At 45.9% G+C, this 23,316-nt stretch overlaps 1 protein-coding gene across 1 annotated transcript; it reads left to right on the top strand.

Moving 5' to 3' along the window:
• Window positions 1-8,482: 8,482 nt before the first annotated feature.
• Window positions 8,483-15,982, top strand: LOC118981710 (probable histone-lysine N-methyltransferase PRDM7). The gene is made up of 7 exons (XM_037038537.1): window positions 8,483-8,577; window positions 8,682-9,053; window positions 9,336-9,562; window positions 10,595-10,644; window positions 12,791-12,947; window positions 15,351-15,452; window positions 15,651-15,982. Exons 1-7 carry the CDS (start codon window positions 8,483-8,485, stop codon window positions 15,980-15,982), a joined length of 1,335 nt encoding a protein of 444 aa, XP_036894432.1.
• The last annotated feature ends 7,334 nt before the right edge of the window (window positions 15,983-23,316 follow it).

Here is a 23,316-nt window from a genome sequence, read left to right as displayed (position 1 = left end):
CAGTCAAGTAGCTGCTCCCGTAAGTGTACAGAGTCCAATCCTCATGGGGTATAGGTTGGTCTTTCAGGTCGGGTCGGCTAGCATAGACTTGGTCTGTAATGTCTGCACAGTCATGGTCTGGGGCCCCGTGCTCTGCGGGCAAATATGTGGCCGGTTGATAGACCGCACAGTCTTCAGGTGGACCCGGGGGTTTCCTTGGAGCAGCCCCTGGTATTGAGCTAACCGCGGATTGGATAGGTAGCGGTGCCCTGCCCCTTCTAATAGTCTATGGACAGCGTGGGGCAAGTAGAGGTGTGTTTCCTGCCCGAAGGTTAACTTGTCCGCCTCTCGTAGCAGGACTGCCACTGCCGTGACCGCTCTCAAACATGGCGGCCACCCCGCTGCAACATTGTCTAATTGCTTAGACAGGTATGCTACTGGCCTTTTCCAAGGTCCGTGATCTTGGGTTAGCACACCTAGGGCTATTTTTTCCTTCTCGTGCACATAGAGCCAAAAAGGCTTCTCTGGGTCAGGCAGACCTAGGGCCGGTGTGCTAGTTAAGCAGTTTTTGATCTGCTGGAATGCCTCCTCCTGTTCGGGGGTCCATAGAAACGGATCAGAGTCCAGTCCTTTTGTGGCCTGGTACAACAGTTTGGCTATCTGGGCGTAGCCGGGTATCCAAAGGCGGCAGAAACCAGCAGCTCCTAAGAACTCTCTGAGTTGTCTCCAGTTTGTTAGGACCACCATTTGCCTGATGACTGCCTTTCTTTCTACCCCGAGGGCCTGCTGTCCCTGGCTAATCTGGAACCCTAGGTATTTGACAGTCTCTTGGCAAAGTTGTGCCTTTTTCCAATATCCCCTGTCCTGCAATAACTGGAGTAAGGCGCCTGTGTGGACTGGGCAGTCTTCCTTCCCTCACCTGGCCAGTAGCAAGTCATCTACGTATTGGAGTAGAGTGACTTCAGGGTACTCATCCCTATACGGGCATGGGTCTTTTGCCAGGGCCTTACTGAATATGGTGGGTGAGTTCTTGAACCCCTGTGGCAGTCTTGTCCAAGTTAACTGGGACTTTTCTCCAGACACTGGGTCCTCCCACTCGAAGACGAAAATGGGCTGTGACTGTGGGGCCAGTGGGATACAGAAGAAGGCATCTTTCAGGTCTAGGCAGGTGAAGTGAGTGGCTGTCGGTGGCAACTGCCCCAACAAGGTATATGAATTTTGGACTACAGGGTGCAGCGTAACCGTGGCTTGATTGACAGTCCGCAAGTCCTGCACTGGCCTATAGCCGGACCCATCTGGCTTTTTCACAGGGAGCAATGGGGTATTCCACGGTGACTGGCAAGGGACTAGGATCCCTGCTTCCAGATGTTTATTGATTATTGGAGCTATGCCATGCCGGGCATCTCTTGGTATCGGGTATTGTTTAATGCACCTCGGGGTCGCCACGACCCAGGCCAGACCATCGACCCTGAATGCCAGACCCTCGACACCAGAGACTGACAGAGAATCCTGGACACCAGGTTCTATACATCAGACCCTACAGCCAGAGCTGCACATGGACCCCACACACCCATCCAGGAAACAAAGCTGCGCCCAAAGAGACTCCAGATCTCAGACACACAGACATAGATTCAACCCCAGGCCACAGACCCAGGAGACAGAACCCAGACCTGTAACCAGGACCCCACAGCCAGACTCCGGAGCTGCAGCTGGACAATGGAGCCCACTTGCCACATGCAGGAGTGGAACCCAGTCCTCACAATGCAAACAGAGCTAGGAGCCAAAAAAGAACATTCTTGACTCTCTAAGTCCGAGCAGCTCCCTCAGAAACAGTTTTTGATGCCAGTATAAGTGTACAAGGGAAGAAAATAACTCCCAACACTACTAAATTACACCAAGCCCTGCAGAAATAGACCAAAAACGCTGACAGAGCAAAAAATAATAATAATGCTTACTCTTGCCGGGAGAAGGCCATGATCTCTCAGAGGCTGCACTTTCCAGAAGTTAGGATTATGACGATGAATGTCACATGGTCAGCTCACAAAACCTCTGGGGGAATAAAAAATTATTTTTGCCGTACCTTCTAATTTCTAACAGCTGGAATAACAAACAAATTCACATAATCTGATTAATGGGAGGTTTCCAACGTCTAATACATGGGCAAGGGGAATTCATATTAAAATGAATACCAAACATAATGAGGTAATATTGAGCATATGGGACATTTTGGAAAATGGAAGAACAGAGTCTTAGATTTCAAAGGTCAAGTGGGGGACATGCAGGTTATTTAGAAAAAAAAAGGCAGCACACCTGCCAGGTCAATTTCTGTTGGGCAACTCCCACAACTTTAAGACACAAGGAGTACAGGAAGACAGTCCATAAGCTCCTGCTAGGAGTCTTACTGTCTGAAGCTGAGGTGAGTGTGCTGAAGCTCTCTTCCTAAACCAAGCTGTGGCAACTAAACCTCTTAGGAAGAAATGAGATGACAATCTTAAGAAATTTCTCAGTCTTCCCTTTCTGAACAGCCAGTTTAACATCAACGTGCCAACTGCAAAATGCTGGCCCTCTCATGACCGCCCCTGATACTTTACATAGAAGTTTTATATCCACCACCTACATGAGTACATTGTTCCACATTTCCATTGTTCCACATGACCATTCACTTTTGAGAATCAGTTACTTTACTCAAATAGTTAAATCTTACTTAAGTAAATGGTGACATGCATGTACTCCCCAAATTGGCCCCACATTAAATACCTGACTGCTTGCTTGTGTGGTGGGGAAACAGCCTTTCCTAGAACCTCAAGAATCTTCGGGCTGCTCTAATAATCCAACAGGTATGACACAGATTACCAAATGAAAATAGCCAAATGTCAGACATACACAGCCAGGACCACCTCACTCATAGGAGAGAGTCAGAAACCCCCCACACAGAAGAGCATAAATGAGGCAGCAGTGATGTGAGGGGGCGTGGTCATTTTCTATGATAAAGATATCTCCTTAGATCTGTGGGAAGAATATTTGACATGTAATAAAAGGGGTTGGAACAACTGAATGGGAAAAATGGTGGGCCCCCTACATTACACCCTCCACCAAAATCAATTCTTTCATTGATTTCAGTAGCCACTCATAACTAACATAAAACACTGAGAGCTATCTAAAACATACCAAAAGATCTAAAGTGAAAGAATGGGAAAAATATACTATACGAACATTAACAAAATGTAAAGTATATAACATATAATACACTTGAAGGAAAAATATGAACCACTACTACAAATAAAGATGAGTAGTTCATATTACTAAGTTCAATGTACCAGTTAGTTCCAAATTTTTATTCACTTAATAACATAAACTCAAAATTATATGGAACAAAGCTTCATGTAAAAATACACAAATAAATAATCATAATAGAAGAGTTAACCAACCTCTATCATTCAGGTTCTGTTTCAGAACCAATAAAGCCCACAAAAATAGTTAAAATATTTTAAAAAGAACATCAGAAGCAAATGGCATTCAATGTGCATAAGTACTTCACAGCACCCCAAAATTGCGAATTACACAGTTTTGTAATTTGAAATGCTTTCCAAGCACCCTGGGAATTTTTTTTAAATGACCATATTGTGAAATAAAGCAAGTTCCAACAAATTTCAAAGGACTGAATTTATATATAAACACACTCACATATATATACATATATTTATTGCTCTCACTGCCATTAATCAAGAAATCAGTAACAACACATAACTAATAAGTACTTATATTTACAAATTATGAAATACACTTCTAAATAACCACCCAGAAATAATACACAATTGGAGTTAGAAAACAATTTGCAGTGAATGATAGTAAAAACACTTCTTACCAAGGACAGATCACTCAGGTTCAAAAGATGATCACAGCTTCAAGCTCAGTGGTTTTCAACCTCAGGTTGACTTTTCCCCCCGGGGCACATTTAGCACATTGTATGGAGACCTTTCAGATTGTCCTTGGGGTGAGGTTAAGGTGGGAGTTACTGGCATGCACTGAACAGAGGTCAGGATTACTAATAAGCACCTGCCATGTGGAGAAAAATCCCCCAGGAGAAAATATCATCCACAGCAATGAGAAACCCTACTCTCTATGGAGCAGGATGGAGAGTCCATTACAATACAAACAGCATGTGACTTTGCACCCTAGATCTGAAATCACGCCTCTCTCTGGACAGGCAACCTGGAGGCTGAGAGCTAAAGAACAACAGAAAATAAATTAAAATGTCAGCCATGTTGCAAAGACTGGGGAGGAATATCCTTGGCTAAGAAGATGCCTGAGAAAACTCAGAAACCAAGGAATATATGACACCTTAAGAGTCTGAACTACATCATGATAAACCACAGTACTGAGGGCCACTGTCTGATTTCATTGCCCATACATAAGTCACTCTTCAATAATTGCTTATTAAAATAACTTGGAATCTATAACCTTACTCTTTTACTTTCCAGAATTCATCATCAAATGTTCTACTCTTTGAAAATGTGGACCTTTGCCATATTGCGAGTTCCTCAGATAAACTACAAGGCACACAATTTTACTTACAAAGTACTTCTGATTTCTAAAACACCATTGCTCTGGGTCCTGAACTCATTTACAATGCTAAGAATCATGTTATTATTGTTAGGGTGGGCGGGGATAGGAGGAAGCTCCCGCTGGACTTTGCCAAGACGGACATCCTCACAGTAACCTGAGTCCGAGGAGGAGACCACCAATGCTGTACTGCTGCTTTGTTCAGAGGGCACCCTATCCTCAGCTCCCACGGGGAGCCAACAAAAATAAAACCCCACTTCATTCCCCGCTTGGGCGTGACCTCCCCGGACTCATTCTGAAGACGGGGAACCTCACCCCGGGGGTACAAAACCCAATAAAGCTCTTTATTGCCTACTTTATGGCTGATTGGTATTTCTTTCTCGGTGGAGCCTAAGAAAACCTTTCATTTGGTGTCAAAACCCGGGAGGAGTTGTTGTCTGCTGAAGACCGCTCCTCTCCCAGCTCCCGGAGGAAGCCTCCGGGCCACCCCACCAGTCCGGACTCTGATTGGCATTTTTTCCTCGGCGGAGCTTGAGAAAAACCTTTCAATTATTTTATTTCTTTATTAATGAACTTACAACTAACACATTTTTAACTCTTCATATCTTCATCTTTTATTCCAAGTTTTAACTATTCTTTTATGCTTTATACAGCTAAACTAGCGTAATTTTATTATTGTATGATATCTTATTTAGCTTAACAACTCATGAATATTAACTTAAAGTTATTATATATGAGAGGTTTTCTTAGGCTCCGCCAAGAAAGAAATGCCAATCAGCCATAAAATAGCAAATAAAGAGCTTTGTTGGGGTTTGTGCACCCTGGTGAGATTCTACCGGTCTGCAGGATGAGGCCGGGAGAAGTCACACCCAAGCAGGGAATGTAGCGGGGTTTTATTTTCGTTGGCTCCCCGTGGGAGCTGGGGATTGGTGCCCTCTGAACAAAGCAGCGATACAGCATTGGTGGTCTCTTCCTCGGACTCAGGTTACTGTGAGGATGTCCGTCTTGGCAAAGTCCAGCCTGAGCTTCCTCCTATCCCCGCCCACCCTAACAATATATAATACAATTTAATAAATTGTGTGGTAAATAACGTGCAGAAATAAATTACTCTTTTATATGATGTGCTCATAGAAAGTGATCCTAAGGAACTGATCACTGACATTGGGACCTGGGACTTGTACCTTGAAACAGTCTTTTTAAAAAATCAACATTCACTGATATTCCACTATAATCAATCACTTTTCCTGCAGACCTGTACTAAGATGTTATTCCCCAAAATTCCCACTTGATGGCAGCAGGGATGCATGCTTGGGACACGTATTAGTGCTTTGGCCTTGGATCCAACACATAAATATAAAATTCATTGTTTTCATAATAAATGGTTTTCATGTCTCAAACAGTAACTGTGTAACACAGTATAGATTGTACTATGGAAATATTCCTGCTGGAATAGGGCTTTGGATGCAAATCGGACACTTTGGGTGGTCAAGGTGCTATTCAGTTAAGGAAGGCAGCACGGGCCACTGGATGTAATGAGGGTGTGCAGAATTTTTGTTGAGTCACTTTTAAATGCATACACATAGAACCAAGTACTTCTCATCCATTCTTTTATCTACAAAAAATAATTATAGATAGATTTATGTAAAGGAGAAAACAAATAACACAACATTCCAAATGACACGAAGGAAAAGCAAGTTTTCCCCTCCACCTCGCCCAGGCCCTGATCCGGTGAACAGTCCCTGTGTCTCCTCTCAGCACATCCTCTGCCTGGGTTTTTTTTAAACATAATTTGTTTTGCAGAATACTTTTCTCACACAATAACATTATTTAGAAGTTATTCTCTGTTAAAATCCATTAGAACCACCTTATTAGGTTTTATTTCTTTAATGAAACATCACATATTCTCACCCATTTTTAATGTTCTATAATATTTCATAATGTGAGCAAACCATAATTTAACAAATTCTCTTCTACTGAAAACTTTAAAATTATATCTGTATTATATATGTTGGATAAAATATATTAAGCATACTTCATTTCATATACAAGGAACCATAACTGGGGCAAATTTTAATGCTTTTCTTTCCATTATACTTATTAATTTGAAAGAGAGAGAGAGTTAGTTGTTTGGCTTATGCATTCATTCATCGGTTGCTTCTTGTATGTGCCCTGATTGGAGAATGAACTGACCACCTTGGCATATGGGCAGGACACTCTAACCATAGGAACTACCAGGTCAGGGCTACTAGGAGAAATTTTTTGAAAAGTGGAATTTCTGGGTCAGAGGGTATGAAGATGTTGTTTCTGGATGGCTATTCTCAAAATGATCACTGGGAAGACTGCACCAAAGGACCCTTCCCAGAGTTTTTCAGATCAAGGGCACTGTACCCGCTTGCTCATCAGCCTCAGAGATGTCAGGAGTCCTCTGGATCCTCATATGGGCCCCCACATTATGTACACCTTAAAAATATAGCAGTCAGTTATTCTACCAACAGATAAGGGGTTTATTCAGAAACAGTAAAAAAATGCAGTTTAGGACAAGCAACCTGTAGCAAAAGTCATTGGCAAGATTTATAAGTAAAAGAGAGGAATGTTATGTAACACAGAGAAAGGAGGAAGCTGGTAGGGATCATTTCAACAGAAAGTGCACTGGAGGAAACCATCAGGGTGACGATGGTTTCTCTCTGGCTGAGTTGCTGGGAAGTTGGTCTCTCCTGGGAGCACATGGTACCATCTTCATGTTGGGGGCCTGTGACAGACAATTTTTCCTGTAATTGACCCTGTGTGATGTTATGTGTCAGCACCCCCACTGACCCCCAACTCCACTTTAGTGAGATTTCCCTTTATGCAATTTCACAGTAATAATTAGTTGGCTTATAACTTATTTCCATCCATGGAAATCAAGTTATATTTACGTGCTCAAAACGAGGTAAGGACCAGAAACACTCTTCCTACTTTATCTGGTCAAAGCCAGTAGCAGCGAAACAGACCCTGCTCTGTGGACTCCTGTACTCAAATTTGATGTTATTTTTATGCAAAATACTTGCAGGTTTTTGAGTATTTCTAAACTTATTTAATTTTGCTTGGTTTTATCTTGGCTTCCTATTTCTGAAATGTTTTTTTTAAAGATTTTATTTATTTATCTTTAGAGGGGAAGGGAAGGAGAGAGGGAGAGAAACATCAATGTATGGTTGCCTTTCGAGGGTTCCCTGCTGGGACCTGCAACCCAGGCATGTGCCCTGACTGAGAATCGAACCGCGATCGTCTGAGTCGCAGGCCCGCGCTCAATCCACTGAGCTACACCAGCCAGGGCCCTGAAATGTTTTTACACCTGAGTTAAACACACCTATTGTTCATAACGCCACTTCTTTGAGATGTGAAATTCTCCCAGTGTGTTTTCCAGTATACTCATTATGTCATTTGTTGTGTCTAAATATTTGAGCCCTCTGGGACTTATTTTGTGTGTATGAATTGCGTGGCCAGATTTTACTGACTTAAGTTTCCACGGAATGCAATACAGTCTCGACCGCGTCCTCACTGCTTATGCTGCTCTAGCCGAAAGTGGGTTTGAAAAGGGGAGTGGGGGCACGGACGGGCCTTGATGTAAGTTGGGGATCCCGACCACAGTCTAGTGGAACAAAGTCACTTTGTCTGGCGGCGGAGGCTCACGTTCACCCCAACGTCCGGCCCGGCTCGGAGTTCCCAGCTCCTGCGGGATGGATTCACCAGCTGCGGGACAGCCCGCCTCGGAGCTGCAGGCTGCGTGACTGGCGCACGGGAAACCCAGGGTAGTCAATCCCCGCGGGGCGGGGCGGGTCTTCCGCTGGCCAATCCAGAACCCAGGGGGCTCTGTCCCTCTGCCCCGCCCTTTCAGCTTCTTCTGACCGCCCATTGGCGGGCAGGGCCCGGGGATTCCAGCACTGATTGGGCGCTATCCAGGATGGAACCTCCCCCCCTCGGGGCGGGAAGCCCCGGAGATCCGAGCGGATCTCCGCTGAGGTGGGCGGCGCGGCGGGGGCCGCGGGAGACTCTCCGGTAAGCGGGGAGCCTTGCCGCGGGGAGTCCTTAGCCCGAGACCTTCAAGGTCCAGCCTGAGAGACCCCGATGCCCTCATCCTGAGGGGCCCCGAATCCCTTCAGCATCGAGGGGCCCTCGGAGGACCCCCGACGCTTAGACCCCAAACAGCCCGAAAACCCCCGTTCCCCTCAGCTCGGGGCACCCTACGTGCAGCTCGCCCGGAAAGACCGAGTCTCCCCAAAGTCAGAGACGCTAAATGCCGTCGTCCTGGAAACGGACTCCGTGCGGGGACCCGGAAGCCCCTCGACAAGACGCCCCGAGTCTCCTCCGCCACCGCCGGGGTCTGACCCTCCCCTCCCCCCAGGCCTCCGCGTCCTCAGCCCGGAAGCCGCCCCGGCCGTCGGCCCCTGCCCCGCGGCCCCGCGGCCCCGCTCCCGGCGCCCCGCCAACGGGAGAAAGGCGTTCGGCCCTCTCAGCGCCTTCTCCTCCCACAGGCGCCTCGGGCTCGGGGCCGGGACGCCATGAACCCCGACGGCGGCCCGCGGCACAGCCCTGAGGGGGAAGCGGGGCGGACGCCTCAGGAGAGCTGAGGGGCGGCCCTCGGGGTGGCTGTGCGCGGGCGGAGCGCTGGTGGGAGAGACGGGACTCCGCGTCGCCGGGACCAGAACCTGAAGAGGAACTTGGAGGCGCGCCCCAGCCCAGGTCGCCAGTGCGCAGGCGCTGGGCGGGAGGGCCGCTGACCAGACAGGCTCCCTCCTGCGCCGACGTCACGGCAGGGCTGGCGCTGCCCGCGCGGCGCTCCCATCGCACCCGAGCCGGTCCCAGGGGCTTCCCGGAGCTCGTGCCTCCTCCAGGCTCCGTGCTTTCAGGACTTGGTTGTGTCTCCGTCCAGGTCTCAGGGCTCCTCAGCCACCTTTCCTGCGTCACCACCGCACGGGGGCCGCCGAGCTCCAGGAGGCGGACCCTGCGGACGCTGATGAAGAATGGGCTCCAGGGCAGCGAGGTGAGGGGCAGGAGGAGGCAGAGCTGCCCTCCCGACGCGGACCTGGTGTAGGTCAGGCTGCATCTCGGGACATAACCAGGGGACAGGGCTTGCTTGTCCAGCGAACACACAGGATGCAGAACAGTGTGTCGTACAGTGAGGGGCTGTTCCTGTAAACTTCAAGTGTGCAAAATCATCTTACATATTTATAGACACATTAAGAACCCGTAAACGTATAGGAATATACAAGTGAACAAGACATTCAGAAGAGTCATCACAAGAGAGGGAGGCAGGTCTGGCCGGCGAGGAGTGTCCCCACACCTGGCTGCCCGGCGCCCTGGTGGAGACAGACGCGGAACGGCATTAACCACGCCGAGGACGGGACTGGGGGGAGGGCCGGAGGAGGAAGTGGTGATCGCTGTCTCATTTCCTGACGTCGGCCACGGGGCCGTTCTGTCCAGTATCATGAGTGTTCGCTGGGTAGAGTCGGTGCACTTTCCTGGGTCTGGGGTTGAAACACAGCTGAGGCCAAGATGTGATCTTCAACTTGACTGGAATTCTGTTCTGTGATCAGCAGACTGTGGATGCCGACCAGAGTCTAATGATAAGGAAGGGCGAGGATGGCCAGTATGTGCACAGGGGGAGGATCCCAGAGAAAGGAGGTGAGGGGCTGTGGTGCCCGGACGAGGCCGGTTCAAATGCAAAAAACAGGACGGAGAAAGGGTTGTGTTGAAGACATGGAATTTCTGTGCAGTTACTGTTATTACATTTTTGTCAGGAGAGGCCAATGTATCTTTTAATAAATGATAATAGGTGCTTCATGAACATAAGATGAAACGTAGATGACACTTTGTCTATTTTTTATCATTCTAATGAAATTAGTGGATGGCCCCAGTAGAAGCATAGACCTAAATGATACCTCAGAAAACATTTTCCAATCATCCTGGGATTGTTCTTGGACTACTCTCATTCAGAATTCTGTGTCCCTAATAAGAATCTCCACATTTTTGGAACATTTACCAACCAAAACACTGATTTCTCATCGTCTTTCAGTGAAACCTTCTTGGGTGGCCTTCAGAAGGGAACAGAGTAAACATAAGAAGGTGAGTATTTCCCAAATCCTGTTGACAAGAAAATTTTCCTCATGGATAGAAATGCAGGTAAGAGTAGGAAAATGCAGAAAGGATCCTAGGAACTGCTGCCTTCCTTTACTGATCTCTTCAACACATTGTCTGATATTACCATCTTTTAAAAAAGATTTTATTCACTGATGTTTTAGAGAGAGGGGGAAGGAGGGAGAAAGGGAGAGAAGCATGTGCGAGACACACCTGTATGGGTTGCCACTCACACGCCCCCAAGTAGGGAACCTGAACCGCAACCCAGGCATGTGCCCTGACTGGGAATGGAACTGGTGACCTTTTAGTCTGCAGGCCAGCACTCAATCCACTGAGCCAACCAGCCAGGGCTCATCATCATCTTAATAGTTAACAACTACAGCAACAATAATAACTACCATTTGTTTCATTCTCACAATGTTTCAGACTTTAAGAATTCTATGTGAATAAACTCACTCAAACATTACAACAACCCGATGAGGTATGTACTATATAACTCCATTTACAACGAGGAAAGTGATCTTTCAGAGATAGAGAAATGTTTGAGTCTTTCAGAGATACAGAAATGTCTAAGATCACAGTATCAGTGGTAGTGCAATGTAACCCATATTTGCTTCTCTAAAACACAAACTCATTAAAACTTTCAGAGTTTTGCCCTCACCACAGTGACCAGTTGGTTGTCATGTTGCAAAGCGAAAGATCACCAGTTTGCTTCCTCGTCAGGGCACATGCCTGGGTTGTGGGCTAGTTTCCAGGTTGGGGTGTGTGTGAAAGGTGAGTGGTCACTGTTTCTCTCTCTCTCTCTCTTTCTCTCTCTCTCTCTTTCGCTCCCTTCCCCTCTCTCAAGAAAATGAACAAAATCTTTTTTAAAAATTAGAAAAATAAACTTTCACAGTTTCTAAATTTTACATTGTCTTATCCATATGTCATTACATGAATCATCTGACTGACTGTTTCAACCAAAGTTCTTCTCTGCTATGCTGAAGTGAGAAATGCACTAAGACCCTCTGAACGAGGAAAGTGTACGATGTGTAGGCACTTGGTACAGTGGATGGTCCCAGATGAAGAAGAATGTAAAATGTCCAGGATCACAGCCTCCCACTCTAATCAAAAAAAGCATCTCCCACTCCTGAGGAGCTTCAGGTTTGATGATTGAGAAACAACAAATAATAAAATGACTTAAGGACATCATATAGGTTACACACTCTTCTATAGAAAATCATCCATCTGGAACTGATTTCAAATGCCCTTTCTTATAGGGTGAAGGAAAAGCTTCTTTCTCTGAGTTCCAATGAGGCCACTCTCATCCTCTATAGTTCTTTAGATTCTATATTTCCCCTACTATTCTTGCCCTCCCCCTATCTATTTTCTATCTACTGTCTATGCTATTTTCTATACCTCATCCTATTTAGAGTCATTTGTTCAACCTGCCCCCCTCGGCGTTGTGGGCTCTTTGAGAGGCTGGTCCATGCCTGAGACTTCTCAGAGGTTACAGGCCCAGATCAGGGCCCCTGAGGGCCCCCAAATGTTTGCTGAATGATTTTACAGTTACAAATTAAACTAGAAGATGATAAATGAACGCCGAAGGCAATTTCTGTGAGATGTGAAATATGGAGAGAGTTGAGTAAATTGATAGCAGGACTGTAATCGCACATTCATACTGTATTACACAATTCACAGAACACTTTGGTGAGCATTATTTAATTGCACATTCACTGTAACATTGAAAATTAGCATGTTAGAGGTCATGAAACTGAAGACAACTAGCTACTGATACAGTCTTATTCAAACAATTGGTGGGAAGCAGCTAATCTAAGTATAAATATTCTTTCTAAGGTATTCCAAATTTTATCATCATTTTATTTATTGTCTAGATATGTTTCCGCCAACTATTTCTTTATTCTTTTCCCAATATTCTCCACTCAATGTTATAGAGACAATTGAAAGAAGAGAGCCATAATGCACAAGTTCTAATCTTGGGTTCATTATCCACATCGGCTCTATCCCCTCTAATATTCATACTCCCTATGTGTTTCCAAGGGTTGAAGTATCAAAGACATGCATGTAAAATGTATCATAAGCCTTAAAAAATTAAATAAATGTTATCTTTTAATATGTGACTCTTATATTGAAGGCAACATCCACGCTGCCATTAAGCAATGAAGACAGTTTGAAGGAATTATCAGGAATAGCAAATTTGATGACTGCAAGTGACTCAGAGCATGGCCAGAAACCAGTGTCCCCTCCTGGAGAAGCATGTGCCTTTGGAAAGCACACTAGACAAAAACCAGGTAAGAAAAAATAATTTGGAAACTTTAGTTCTAAGTCATATAGAAGGGCTGATAAATCTGACCTAGGTATGTGAGGTTGACTATGGATGGGCCTGGATTTAAGCTGGGCTAAGCTGAGAGTAAAGTTACCACTGGTCCTTTGGGCAAATCCTATAAATTCTCTGAGCTCCCAACTGCTAATGTGTAAAGCGAAGAAGATAAGGATATTTCGCTCATATGTTGTTTGAAAACATTAAGTTGAATTTAAAATAGTTGACACGTGCAACTTGTCCAATATATCCATCTGTGATAATAGCAACCACACTTTATTGGTGTTGTGTGCCTAGGCCTTTACTGAATGCCTAACACATAATGTGCACTCCATAAATATTTTATGAATGATTACAAGTTGGCAAATTAAACCTGGTAATGGGAAGATCTAGAAACTAAAAACTTTTTTAAAAATATATTTTATTGATTATACCATTACAGTTGTTCTATTCCCCCACTTCATTCCCCTCCACCCGCACACTCCCTCCCCCACCATTCTCCCCCCACTTAGGTTATAACCACATGTCTCAAGTTCTTTAGATTCTTTATTTCCCCTACTATTCTTGCCCTCCCCCTATCTATTTTCTATCTACTGTCTATGCTATTTTCTGTACCTTCTCCCCCCTTCTCCTCCTCCCACTCCCCTGTTGCTAACCCTCCATGTGTTCTTCATTTCTATGGTTCCACTCCTGATCTAGCTGTCCTCTTGGTTTGCTTTTGTTTTAGGTGTGGTTGTTAATAACTGTGAGTTTGCTGTCCTTTCACTGTTCATATTTTTCATCTTCTTTTTCTTATATAAGTCCCTTTAGCATTTCATATAATAAGGGCTTGGTGATGATGAACTCCTTGAACTTGACCTTATCTGAGAAGCACTTTATCTGTCCTTCCATTCTAAATGAAAGTTTTGCTGGATAAAGCAATCTTGGCTGTAGGTCTTTGGATTTCATGACTTGGAATACTTCTTTCCAGCCCCTTCTTGCCTGTAAGGTCTCTTTTGAGAAATCCGCTGACAGTCTGATGGGTACTCCTTTGTAGGTGACTGTCCCCTTATCTCTTGCTGCTTCTAGGATTCTCTCCTTCATTTTAGTCTTGGCTAATGTAATTAGGATGTGCCTTGGTGTGTTCCTTCTTGGGTCCAACTTCTTTGGGACTCTCTGAGCTTCCTGGATTTCCTGGAAGTCTATTTCCTTTGCCAGACTGGGGAAGTTCTCCTGTATTATTTGTTCAAATAAGTTTTCCACTCGTGGCTGTTTCTTTCCCTCTTCTGGTACCCCTATAATTCGGATGTTGGAACCTTTAAAGATGTCCTGGAGGTTCCTAAGCCTCTCCTCATTTTTTTGAATTCTCATTACTTCATTCTTTTCTGGTAAGATATTTTGTTCTTCCTTCTGGTCCATTCCATTGATTTGATTCCCAGTTTCCTTTCCATCGCTATTGGTTTCCTGGACATCTCCCTTCATTTCAATTAGTTTAGCCTTCATATGTTCCTCTAATTTGTGACTAAAATCAACCAGTTCTGTGAGCATCATGATAAACAGTGTCCTGAACTGTGCTTCAGAGAGGCTGGCAATTTCTCGGTCGCTTAGAGTTATCAGCTCTGGGACTTTGAGTTCTTCTTGTGCCATCTTTTGGGCTGTTTGTGCCTGTTAAGTAGCAGGATCGGAGCCCTAGGTCTTCACCTGAGCAGGGCAACTCAGTCGCTGGGTTGTGACGTTGTATGTGGGGGCGGGGTCAACGAGGAGCAATGGCGTCCCGTCTGCTGCCTCCTGCCGGGGCCCCCACAGGTGCGGCAGCTGCCACCGTGACCAGGCCCACGTGTTTTGTCCCACTGCACGCAAGCGTGCCACCGCCGCCAGCCCTCGCTCCCTGGAGCCTGCACAGTCCGTCTCCCTGTGCACGAATGTGCGACCACGGGTCAGTCTGCCCCACACCCTGACCGGGTCCGGGCTCCCTGTGCGCCTGGGTCTAGGGATCCTTCCTGCCCGACCCAGCTCCTCCGCTGGCTCCGCCCCTCCTACCCTCCCGTTTGAACGGCTAGTGGTTGTCGGACTTCTGTATAATTCAGTTTTCTGTTTTGTGGTTGCGTCCTTGTTCTCCAAACCTTTGTTGTATTCAAACTTGGTTGTGGGAGAAGGCACAGTGTCTCCACCTATGCCTCCATCTTGGCGGAAGTCCCTAGAAACTAAAATTGAATCAGTCATTAGTTAGTGTGGAGTCTTCATCTTCTGAACCAGTAATTAACAGAGTAAAATACCAGAGTGTGCAAAAGAACAGGTGATCATTTGATAGGAGGAGATTGTGTGTTATCTGACAAAATGGGAACTAATGCTCTAGACCCCACCAACCTCGCTCACCTGCTCTTCTCCAACTCAGAATTCAGGAGAAAGGAGATGGATGTGAAGATGTACAACCTACAAGAAAGAGAGGTTTGTGGGTACCAAGAGATCACTGAGCCCCAGGATGATGACTACCTTTGTAAGTGACCCACACTAAGAAGTATATTATGATACAGTAACTTCCCTCTAGTCCTTTGGTCCCCAAATCATTCCCTTCCTCTAGTGACCTAGAGTACAGGATTGAGCCTCAATGATGTGAGTGCCACACTCCCTCTGAAGCTCTGTGTCCAGAAACATGTGCTACACCTTCCCTAAACCCTGTTGTTCTCGCCTCCAGATTGTGAGAAGTGTCAGAACTTCTTCATCAACAGCTGTGCTGTGCATGGGCCCCCTACATTTGTAAAGGACAGTGCAGTGGACAAGGGGCATCCCCACCGCTCAGCCCTCACCCTGCCCCCTGGGTTGAGAATCGGGCCATCCAGCATCCCTGAGGCTGGGCTTGGAGTGTGGAATCAGGCAGCTGATTTGCCTGTGGGTCTGCACTTTGGCCCTTATGAAGGACACATCACAGAAGATGAAGAGGCAGCCAAGAGCAGATACTCCTGGCTGGTGAGAACTGTTTACCTCTTCCCCTGTCCTCTGGCTTCCCACATTCCTTCTGAAGCTTAGAGGGACCTCGCCTCTTATGTGCTAGACATGGAGGGGACAATATGGTTAACTCTGTGTACTGACTGGATTTCACATGAACACAGAGCTCCTGTTTAAGGATCAGAAGGTAAATGGGAGCAAAGTGGTGCAGACACAAAAGAGTGGCTCCTCCCTTGTGGGGCTCCTGCTCTGACTGGACAGGTAGACTGAGGTGCGTAGACGATGTGTAAAAAAATATCATGTGGTCACAGCTGGCAGTTGAATCCCCATGTAGGCTGAACGAGCTTTAATGACTGTGGAGTAAAATAATTCTGACTAATACCTTCCCACCAAAAAAATAAAAGGTCTTTAACATCTTTTCTGAAACACAGATCGCGACAGGGAGAAACTGCTATGAGTATGTGGATGGAAAGGACAGATCCTGGGCCAACTGGATGAGGTGAGGTCAACAGGTCTCTGAATGCCAGAGGGGACACTCATCCCCCACAAGCCCATATATCTTTCCCTCTCATCATGCCTCCCTTAGTGGTCTCCCTTAATCCTGTTTTCCTTCTTTTTCTCCATACAGTATACTTTCATTTCAGGGGACTTTTACGAAAAAAGTATAGCATGTGTCCTCAAAATATAAAACTCTCTGCTAGACACCATCTGGGTGCTGAAAAGGACCTTGAAGAGCCTAAATTCACCAGGGACACTGGATTACTTTAATTTATCAAATGAATATTAATTAAGCACTTACTGTGTTCTAGTTACAGTGAAGGACTACATTACTTCAGATCACACAACCCATGTCCTTATGGAGGACCTCTCACAGACAGACATAAAACCAACTGCTTTTAGAAACTATAATTTTCAACAAGCGCACAGTGTCAAGATAGCACAAACCAAGGATTGCCTAAACCTGTGAGGGCAGCAAACCATCCCAGCCTCACTTCTAACTAGAGCTGGGCTCTGAGGCCTACAGAGGAATGGTTATGGGCCCTTTCCTGAGAGGGGCTGTCTTTTATCAAGGTTAACAGAATGTGAATCAACTACTATTGTTCTGTTTTATTCTAACAAGACAAAAAGACATTCAATTTTCTATAATAACCTTGGGCAGGCAAGTAAGTGAATGGTATCCTACATAAAGTGTAGTGGGGTTGGAGAAAGGCCTCTCAAGAGAAAACAGACGTGGGCTGAGTACTGGATAACTAGTGAGCTAATTCAGAAGCAGAGCCCTAGATCAAGCACCAGGTTCTGTGGTGTGAGACAACTTGATTTAGAGTTTGGGGAAGCCAGAGATCACTGGATATTATAGCCAATCAGGGTGGTTAAGTCTAGAACTGGGTTTGAGAAAATAGTAATCGGCAGGATGAACACTGCAAGCAGGACTTGGAGGTAGGAATTCACATGACATGTTGACAGATGCTCAGACACTGAACAGAAGGTTCCCTGGGAGCATTAGGGGCAGTGGGCAACACCAGAGCCTGAGGGCTTTAAGAATCAGTGAGGAAGGAGCTGGACATGGATGTAATAGGTAGTGGGAACTCATCACTGTGGTTTTCTTTCCCTTCATCTGCCTCAATCCCAGGTATGTGAACTGTGCCCGGGATGATGAAGAGCAGAACCTGGTGGCCTTTCAATACCATGGGCAGATTTTCTACCGAACCTGCCAGGTCATCAGGCCGGGCTGTGAGCTGCTGGTCTGGTTTGGGGACGAGTATGGCCAGGAGCTGGGCAGCAAGTGGGGCAGCAAGTGGAAAAGACAGTTTGCAGCTGGGAGAGGTGGGCACCACTGTTCTTCGAAACAGAAAGAAAAGAGAGAATTCTCCATAGAAATATTCATGATCCAACTCTTAACTAGAGTAAAATCCACTCTAAAGTCAGTATAGTTTCAAATCACATGCTTCAGAAATTCATAATTCATTCATATGCCTTTTACTCTTAGGCAAAATTTTTATATATTTCATGAACAAAATACACAACCACATATTGGCCTAAAAGACTGAAAGGCAAAAAAGAAAAGATTTCAATGTACTAACAAGTTCTTTCACCAAGGCAGTTTTTCTGAAACTTTTATTGCTGTTTCTTTTTAATTTTTCTCCATACTTGTAAATAGAACATTTTTCTTTATAGGCATTCATTATTTTTTAAAGATTTTTGCCCTGGCAGGTATGGCTCAGAGACTTGAGCACTGGCCTGTGAACCAAAGGGTTTCCAGTTTGATTCCCCACTGGGGCATATGTCTGGGTTTCGGGCCAGGTCCCCATTACAGGGCATGTGAGAAGCAACCACACACTGATGTTTCTCTGCCTCTCCCTCCCTTCCTTTCCCCTTTTCTAAAAATAAATAAATACATAAGTCTTTTAAAACAAATTTTTATTTATTTTTACAGAGAGTGGAAAGGAGGGAGAACAAAAAATCAGTGTGCAAGGGAAATATTAGTCAGTTGACTATGACATGCCCCCAACTGGCCCACAACCCTGGCATGTGCCTGACAGGGTATCAAAGTTGTAACCTTTCAGTTTTCAGACAACACCCAACCCACCAAGCCACACCATTCAGGCACGGTGCTGCATTCATTCATCATATCAGTGAATTATCATGTGAGATATTACTCTGGCGCACAGTGTCCTGGGACATGAAAATACAGATAAACATGAGGATCACAATCACTGCTCTTGAGGAGCTGACTGGTGAAAGACAGAAACCCAGACACACGCGCTTGCATGTGCATAACACTACAGAGCAGTTAGTGTTTAGGGGAAAACTAATCCAGGATCATGGCCTAGGGATAAAAGTGAAGGAAGGTGCAGTGTGGCAGGTGGTCCAGGAAGGGCTCTCTCCAGATACAACATTTACAAAAATACTGCAGGCAAAGGATCCCAGGCCAAGGGAGCAGCTAGTGCAGGGAAGAAAAGAAGTGCAATGTTGAATTGTTTGAGGGTCACTCAGGTCTTGTCTCAGCATAGAGGATAAGAACGGACGCAGTTCAGGTAGATGCTTAGCAACCCAGAAATGCAGTGACAATGATCCTACTTGAGACACTGGGGACTTTCCTGAGTACAAGTGTGCAGTTATCAGCTGTTGAGTGGTGTGTTCTCTGTTCTGATTATACTTCGTTAATTTTTAGAAAATAAACTCCAATGGGGAATCCTTTCAGAGATTACTTCATCTCCAAGTGAGAGAGCATGGTAGGCTGGCCAGAGAGGAACAGGAGTCAGGCATGTAAGATGTGTAGTTGGAGAAATATTTTGAAACAGGAGTTCTCTGAATATGAAATGAAGCATGAATATCTGGTGTGAGGCTTGAGGAAGGACTTTTTAAAAGATTTTTATTTATTTTTAGAGGGAAAGAGGGAGAAAGAGAGGGAAACATGAATGCCTGGTTGCCTCTCACATGCCCCCTACTGGAGACCTGGCCCACAATCCAGGCATGTACCTGACTGAGAATTGAACCTGCAACTCTTTGCTTCTGCCACTCGACCACTGAGCCACACCAGCAAGGGCAGGAAGGACATTTTATTTGACTGTTTTGGAAACCAGAGAGAAGGAATTCCTAGTTCGGGCCTGTGGTTTTCCTTTTTAACATGACTTAGAAGATACTGATACATGGAAAAGGTCACTGCAGTTCCATCCACACAGGGGGTGAAATGGCCTCTCGTGATCCTTGAAAGCCCTTAGTCTGGGCAATATTAGCAAAGACCCTTGGTGTGGGCTTTCTAGATTTCTGAAGAGGCACTGCAAAAAATAAAAAGGAAAATAAACTGCAAGTGGACACTGAGGGGTAAAGAGCTTGCGTTGTCACCACAGTAAGAAGGGGCAGGTCTTACTAGGAAACTAATCATACGGCCCAAGTGTTCTCATCAACATCTCCCTGACCAAACCTTTCTCTTTCAGCGGAACCAAAGCCAGAGATTCACCTGTGTCCCTCCTGCTCTCTGGCCTTCTCCAGTCAGAAATTCTTCGACCAGCATATGAAACTCAGTCATCCCTCTCAGGTTCTCCAGGGAACATCTGCAAGAAAACACCTCCAAGCAGAGGAACCCTGTCCAGAGGATCAGAATTGGCAGCACCAACATACTGATAGACACAACTGGAATGATAAAACTGAAGGTCCAGAGGCTAAAGAGAGGTCCAAACCTTTGCTTAAAAGGATCAGTCAAAAGAGAATCTCAAGATCTTTCCAACCTTCCAAAGAACAAATGACAAACTCTAATGAGCATGAGCAAATGATGGAGGAAGAGCCCCACAGAGGCCAGAAAAAGAGTCCAGAGGGTGCAGGCAAGTTCTTTGTGAAAGTAGGAATGTCAAGAATAACAACAATCGAGCATGGAGGGTGTTCGCAAGGCTTAAATGATGGGTCACATCTCATCAGAGGCCAGAGAACACACTCTGGGGAGAAGCCCTATGTTTGCAGGGAGTGTGGGAGAGGCTTTGCATACAAGTCAGCTCTCATCACACACCACAGGACACACTCAGGGGAGAAGCCCTATGTTTGCAGGGAGTGCGGGAGAGGCTTTACACAGAAGTCAGCTCTCACCACACACCACAGGACACACTCAGGGGAGAAGCCCTATGTTTGCAGGGAGTGTGGAAGAGGCTTTACACGGAAGGCATATCTCATCACACACTTCAGGACACACTCAGGGGAGAAATCCTATATTTGCAAGGAGTGTGAGCGAGGCTTTACATGCAAGTCACATCTCATCACACACCAGAGGACACACTCAGGGGAGAAGCCTTATGTTTGCAAGGAGTGTGAGCGAGGCTATACATGCAAGTCACATCTCATCAGACACCAGAGGACACACTCAGGGGAGAAGCCCTATGTTTGTAGGGAGTGCGAGAGAGGATTTATATGCAAGTCACACCTCATCACACACCAGAGGACACACTCAGGGGAAAAGCCCTATGTTTGCAGGGAGTGCGGGAGAGGCTTTGCACGAAAGTCAGCTCTTATCACACACCAGAGGACACACTCAGGGGAGAAGCCCTATGTTTGCAGGGAGTGCAGGAGAGGCTTTACATGCAAGTCACATCTTATCACACACCAGAGGACACACTCAGGGGAGAAGCCCTATGTTTGCAGGGAGTGCGGGAGAGGCTTTGCACGGAAGTCAGGTCTCATCACACACCAGAGGTCACACTCAGGGGAGAAACCCTATGTTTGCAGGGAGTGTGGGAGAGGCTTTACATGCAAGTCAGCTCTCATCAGACACCAGAGGACACACTCAGGGGAGAAGCCCTATGTTTGCAAAGAGTGTGGGAGAGGCTTTACACAGAAGTCAGCTCTCATCACACACCACAGGACACACTCTGGGGAGAAACCCTATGTTTGCAGGGAGTGTGGGAGAGGCTTTACATGCAAGTCACATCTCATCACACACCAGAGGACACACTCAGGGGAGAGGCCCTATGTTTGCAGGGAGTGCAAGCAAGGCTTTACACAGAAGGCACATCTCATCAGACACCAGAGGACATAAACACGGGAGAAGCTCTATGCAGGTGGACTGAGAGTCCTGAGCATTAATTTGCATATCAATAGCCATAGGAAGTCTATGGCCTCTTACTCTCCCCAAGATTGCAATTACTATACAAGTCACTGGTTAAACAAATCCTCCAGGTTTATGACAAGAGATGAGATGGACAAACAGTTCCATGAGTGATATGGGGATGTCAGCACCAATCTCCTTCATGGCTTTTTGACACTCTTCTAAAATGTTTTGTCTTCATACAAATATGTAGCCCACGTCTCTCATTCCCCCCATCACTGAAAGCAAAGAGTTCCATAAGAGCCACAAAGAACTCACACAGCCACAGAAATTCAACTCCTGTAAATGCATAAGTCTTTAGTCAATCTACTTTGGTTTCTGCCCAAAAAGAGGGGCTTGAGACAGATGCATCAGAGAAGGGAATTCCCCGGACTCCTGGGAAGTGGGGCCTTTTCTCCTAATAGGCTTCCTACCCTCCTCCCTTGGCTTCTCTTGGCTCTTCTAGTTTCCTACAACCTCTGGAGCCTCAGAGGTGAATGGCATGGAGAAATGTATGCTTCTGTGTGTATGTGAGCTGGGCTCAGTATGTACACCTCGTCTTCCCCACTGTCCTTGCTGCCCCTTCAGGGTCAGTGTTTTCTGGCGCACAGCATATAGTTTCCACATTAGTCCTTAGTGTGAGTCTCAGCTCTGTCTTCTCCAGCTGTGTGATGTAAGGCATGATTCTCAGCTTCTCTCTGCCTGCTTACTAGTCTGTACAACGGAAATGGGAACTCCAGCCTTTCAGTTTCACATTCAAACTGGAGTCAGCACAGAAAGACTCTGGCAAGAGGATCGCTGAGATCACAAGTCCTGCTGAACAGCCTTCAGTGCCCATGTCTTCTGGGCCTTTAGTGCTGGACAAAGGAAGATAAGGACAGGGTAGGAGTCTGTAGCCAAATTCAGAATTTGAACAGACCCCACTGCTTTTGCCACATAGACTCAGATTCCCCAAGAAGAAGGCCTGAGGTGGGAGATTCACTTCCCTCCAGGTCACCACCCTCCCACTGACCCTGCACACCTTCAGAACCTCTTCAAAACAGCAGGTGGTACTATGAGTGACCTGTGAAACAAGACCCTTGGCTACCCCTTGCTGAGAACTGACATTGGGAACAGCATGTGCCCCCACTGGTATGTTAGGATAGATGGTGAGCCAAGGCAGGAAGAACAAGGAGGAGTTAGTACTCAGCAGACCTCAGCTTGGTCCAATTCTATTGCCATATTATCCAGCATCAGAAGAAACACCATGCTAACACATTGACATTCTAGGTATCATTCCTACTATCTGGGAAAGAAAGGATTTGAAACTTCATCCCAAGGCCTAGAAGATAGGAGAGGATCCACAGCACTTAAAGAAAGGACCTGTAAATCAAATTTGGCTAATTGCCTCTGGTCACTATCTGATTTATGAGAGGGTCCCTAGTGTTGACAGAAAAAAGCCCATAGGTAACTGGGTAATTGCCTCAACTTTAATTCTGTCATGTATCTATATTACAAGCTGACCAAATGGAATCTGAAGCAAGATAAGGATTCCAGCTATTGATCCCCACACCTACATTTGGGTAGTTATGTCCCCCATGGAAGCTGGCACCACTTTTACCTGTCAATATGTAACTTCACCTCCATCCCACCAATTATATGAGTCAGGACAAAGGACCTGGTACCCTTGCCGCCCAAGCTCTCACTCCCACCTCAGCAAGACCTGTCATCTCCCATGAGAACATATCACTAATAAACCCTGCTTGTATGCTAATACACTTGCTGATCTGCAATTTTTTACTGCATTGACAAGGAGAACCGAGTTTCTCCTGTGACAGATGCACCCAATCTGTATGTGGCATTC

The sequence above is a fragment of the Sturnira hondurensis genome, unplaced genomic scaffold (assembly GCF_014824575.4).
Source record: "Sturnira hondurensis isolate 20B ecotype Veracruz unplaced genomic scaffold, ASM1482457v3 Scaffold0024400, whole genome shotgun sequence".
NCBI lineage: Eukaryota > Metazoa > Chordata > Mammalia > Chiroptera > Phyllostomidae > Sturnira > Sturnira hondurensis.
The sequence above is the reverse complement of the archived record's forward strand: the minus strand, read 5'-3'. Positions and strand labels throughout refer to the sequence as shown.

Excerpts from the sequence above, each read along its gene's own strand:
- LOC118981710 (XM_037038537.1), top strand. The coding sequence starts at position 8,483 with ATGGAACCTCCCCCCCTCGGGGCGGGAAGCCCCGGAGATCCGAGCGGA. Across the intron at positions 8,578-8,681 it reads GGGCCGCGGGAGACTCTCCG|CATCGAGGGGCCCTCGGAGG; the intron begins GTAAGCGGGGAG and ends GAATCCCTTCAG. Across the intron at positions 10,645-12,790 it reads AACAGAGTAAACATAAGAAG|GCAACATCCACGCTGCCATT; the intron begins GTGAGTATTTCC and ends CTTATATTGAAG.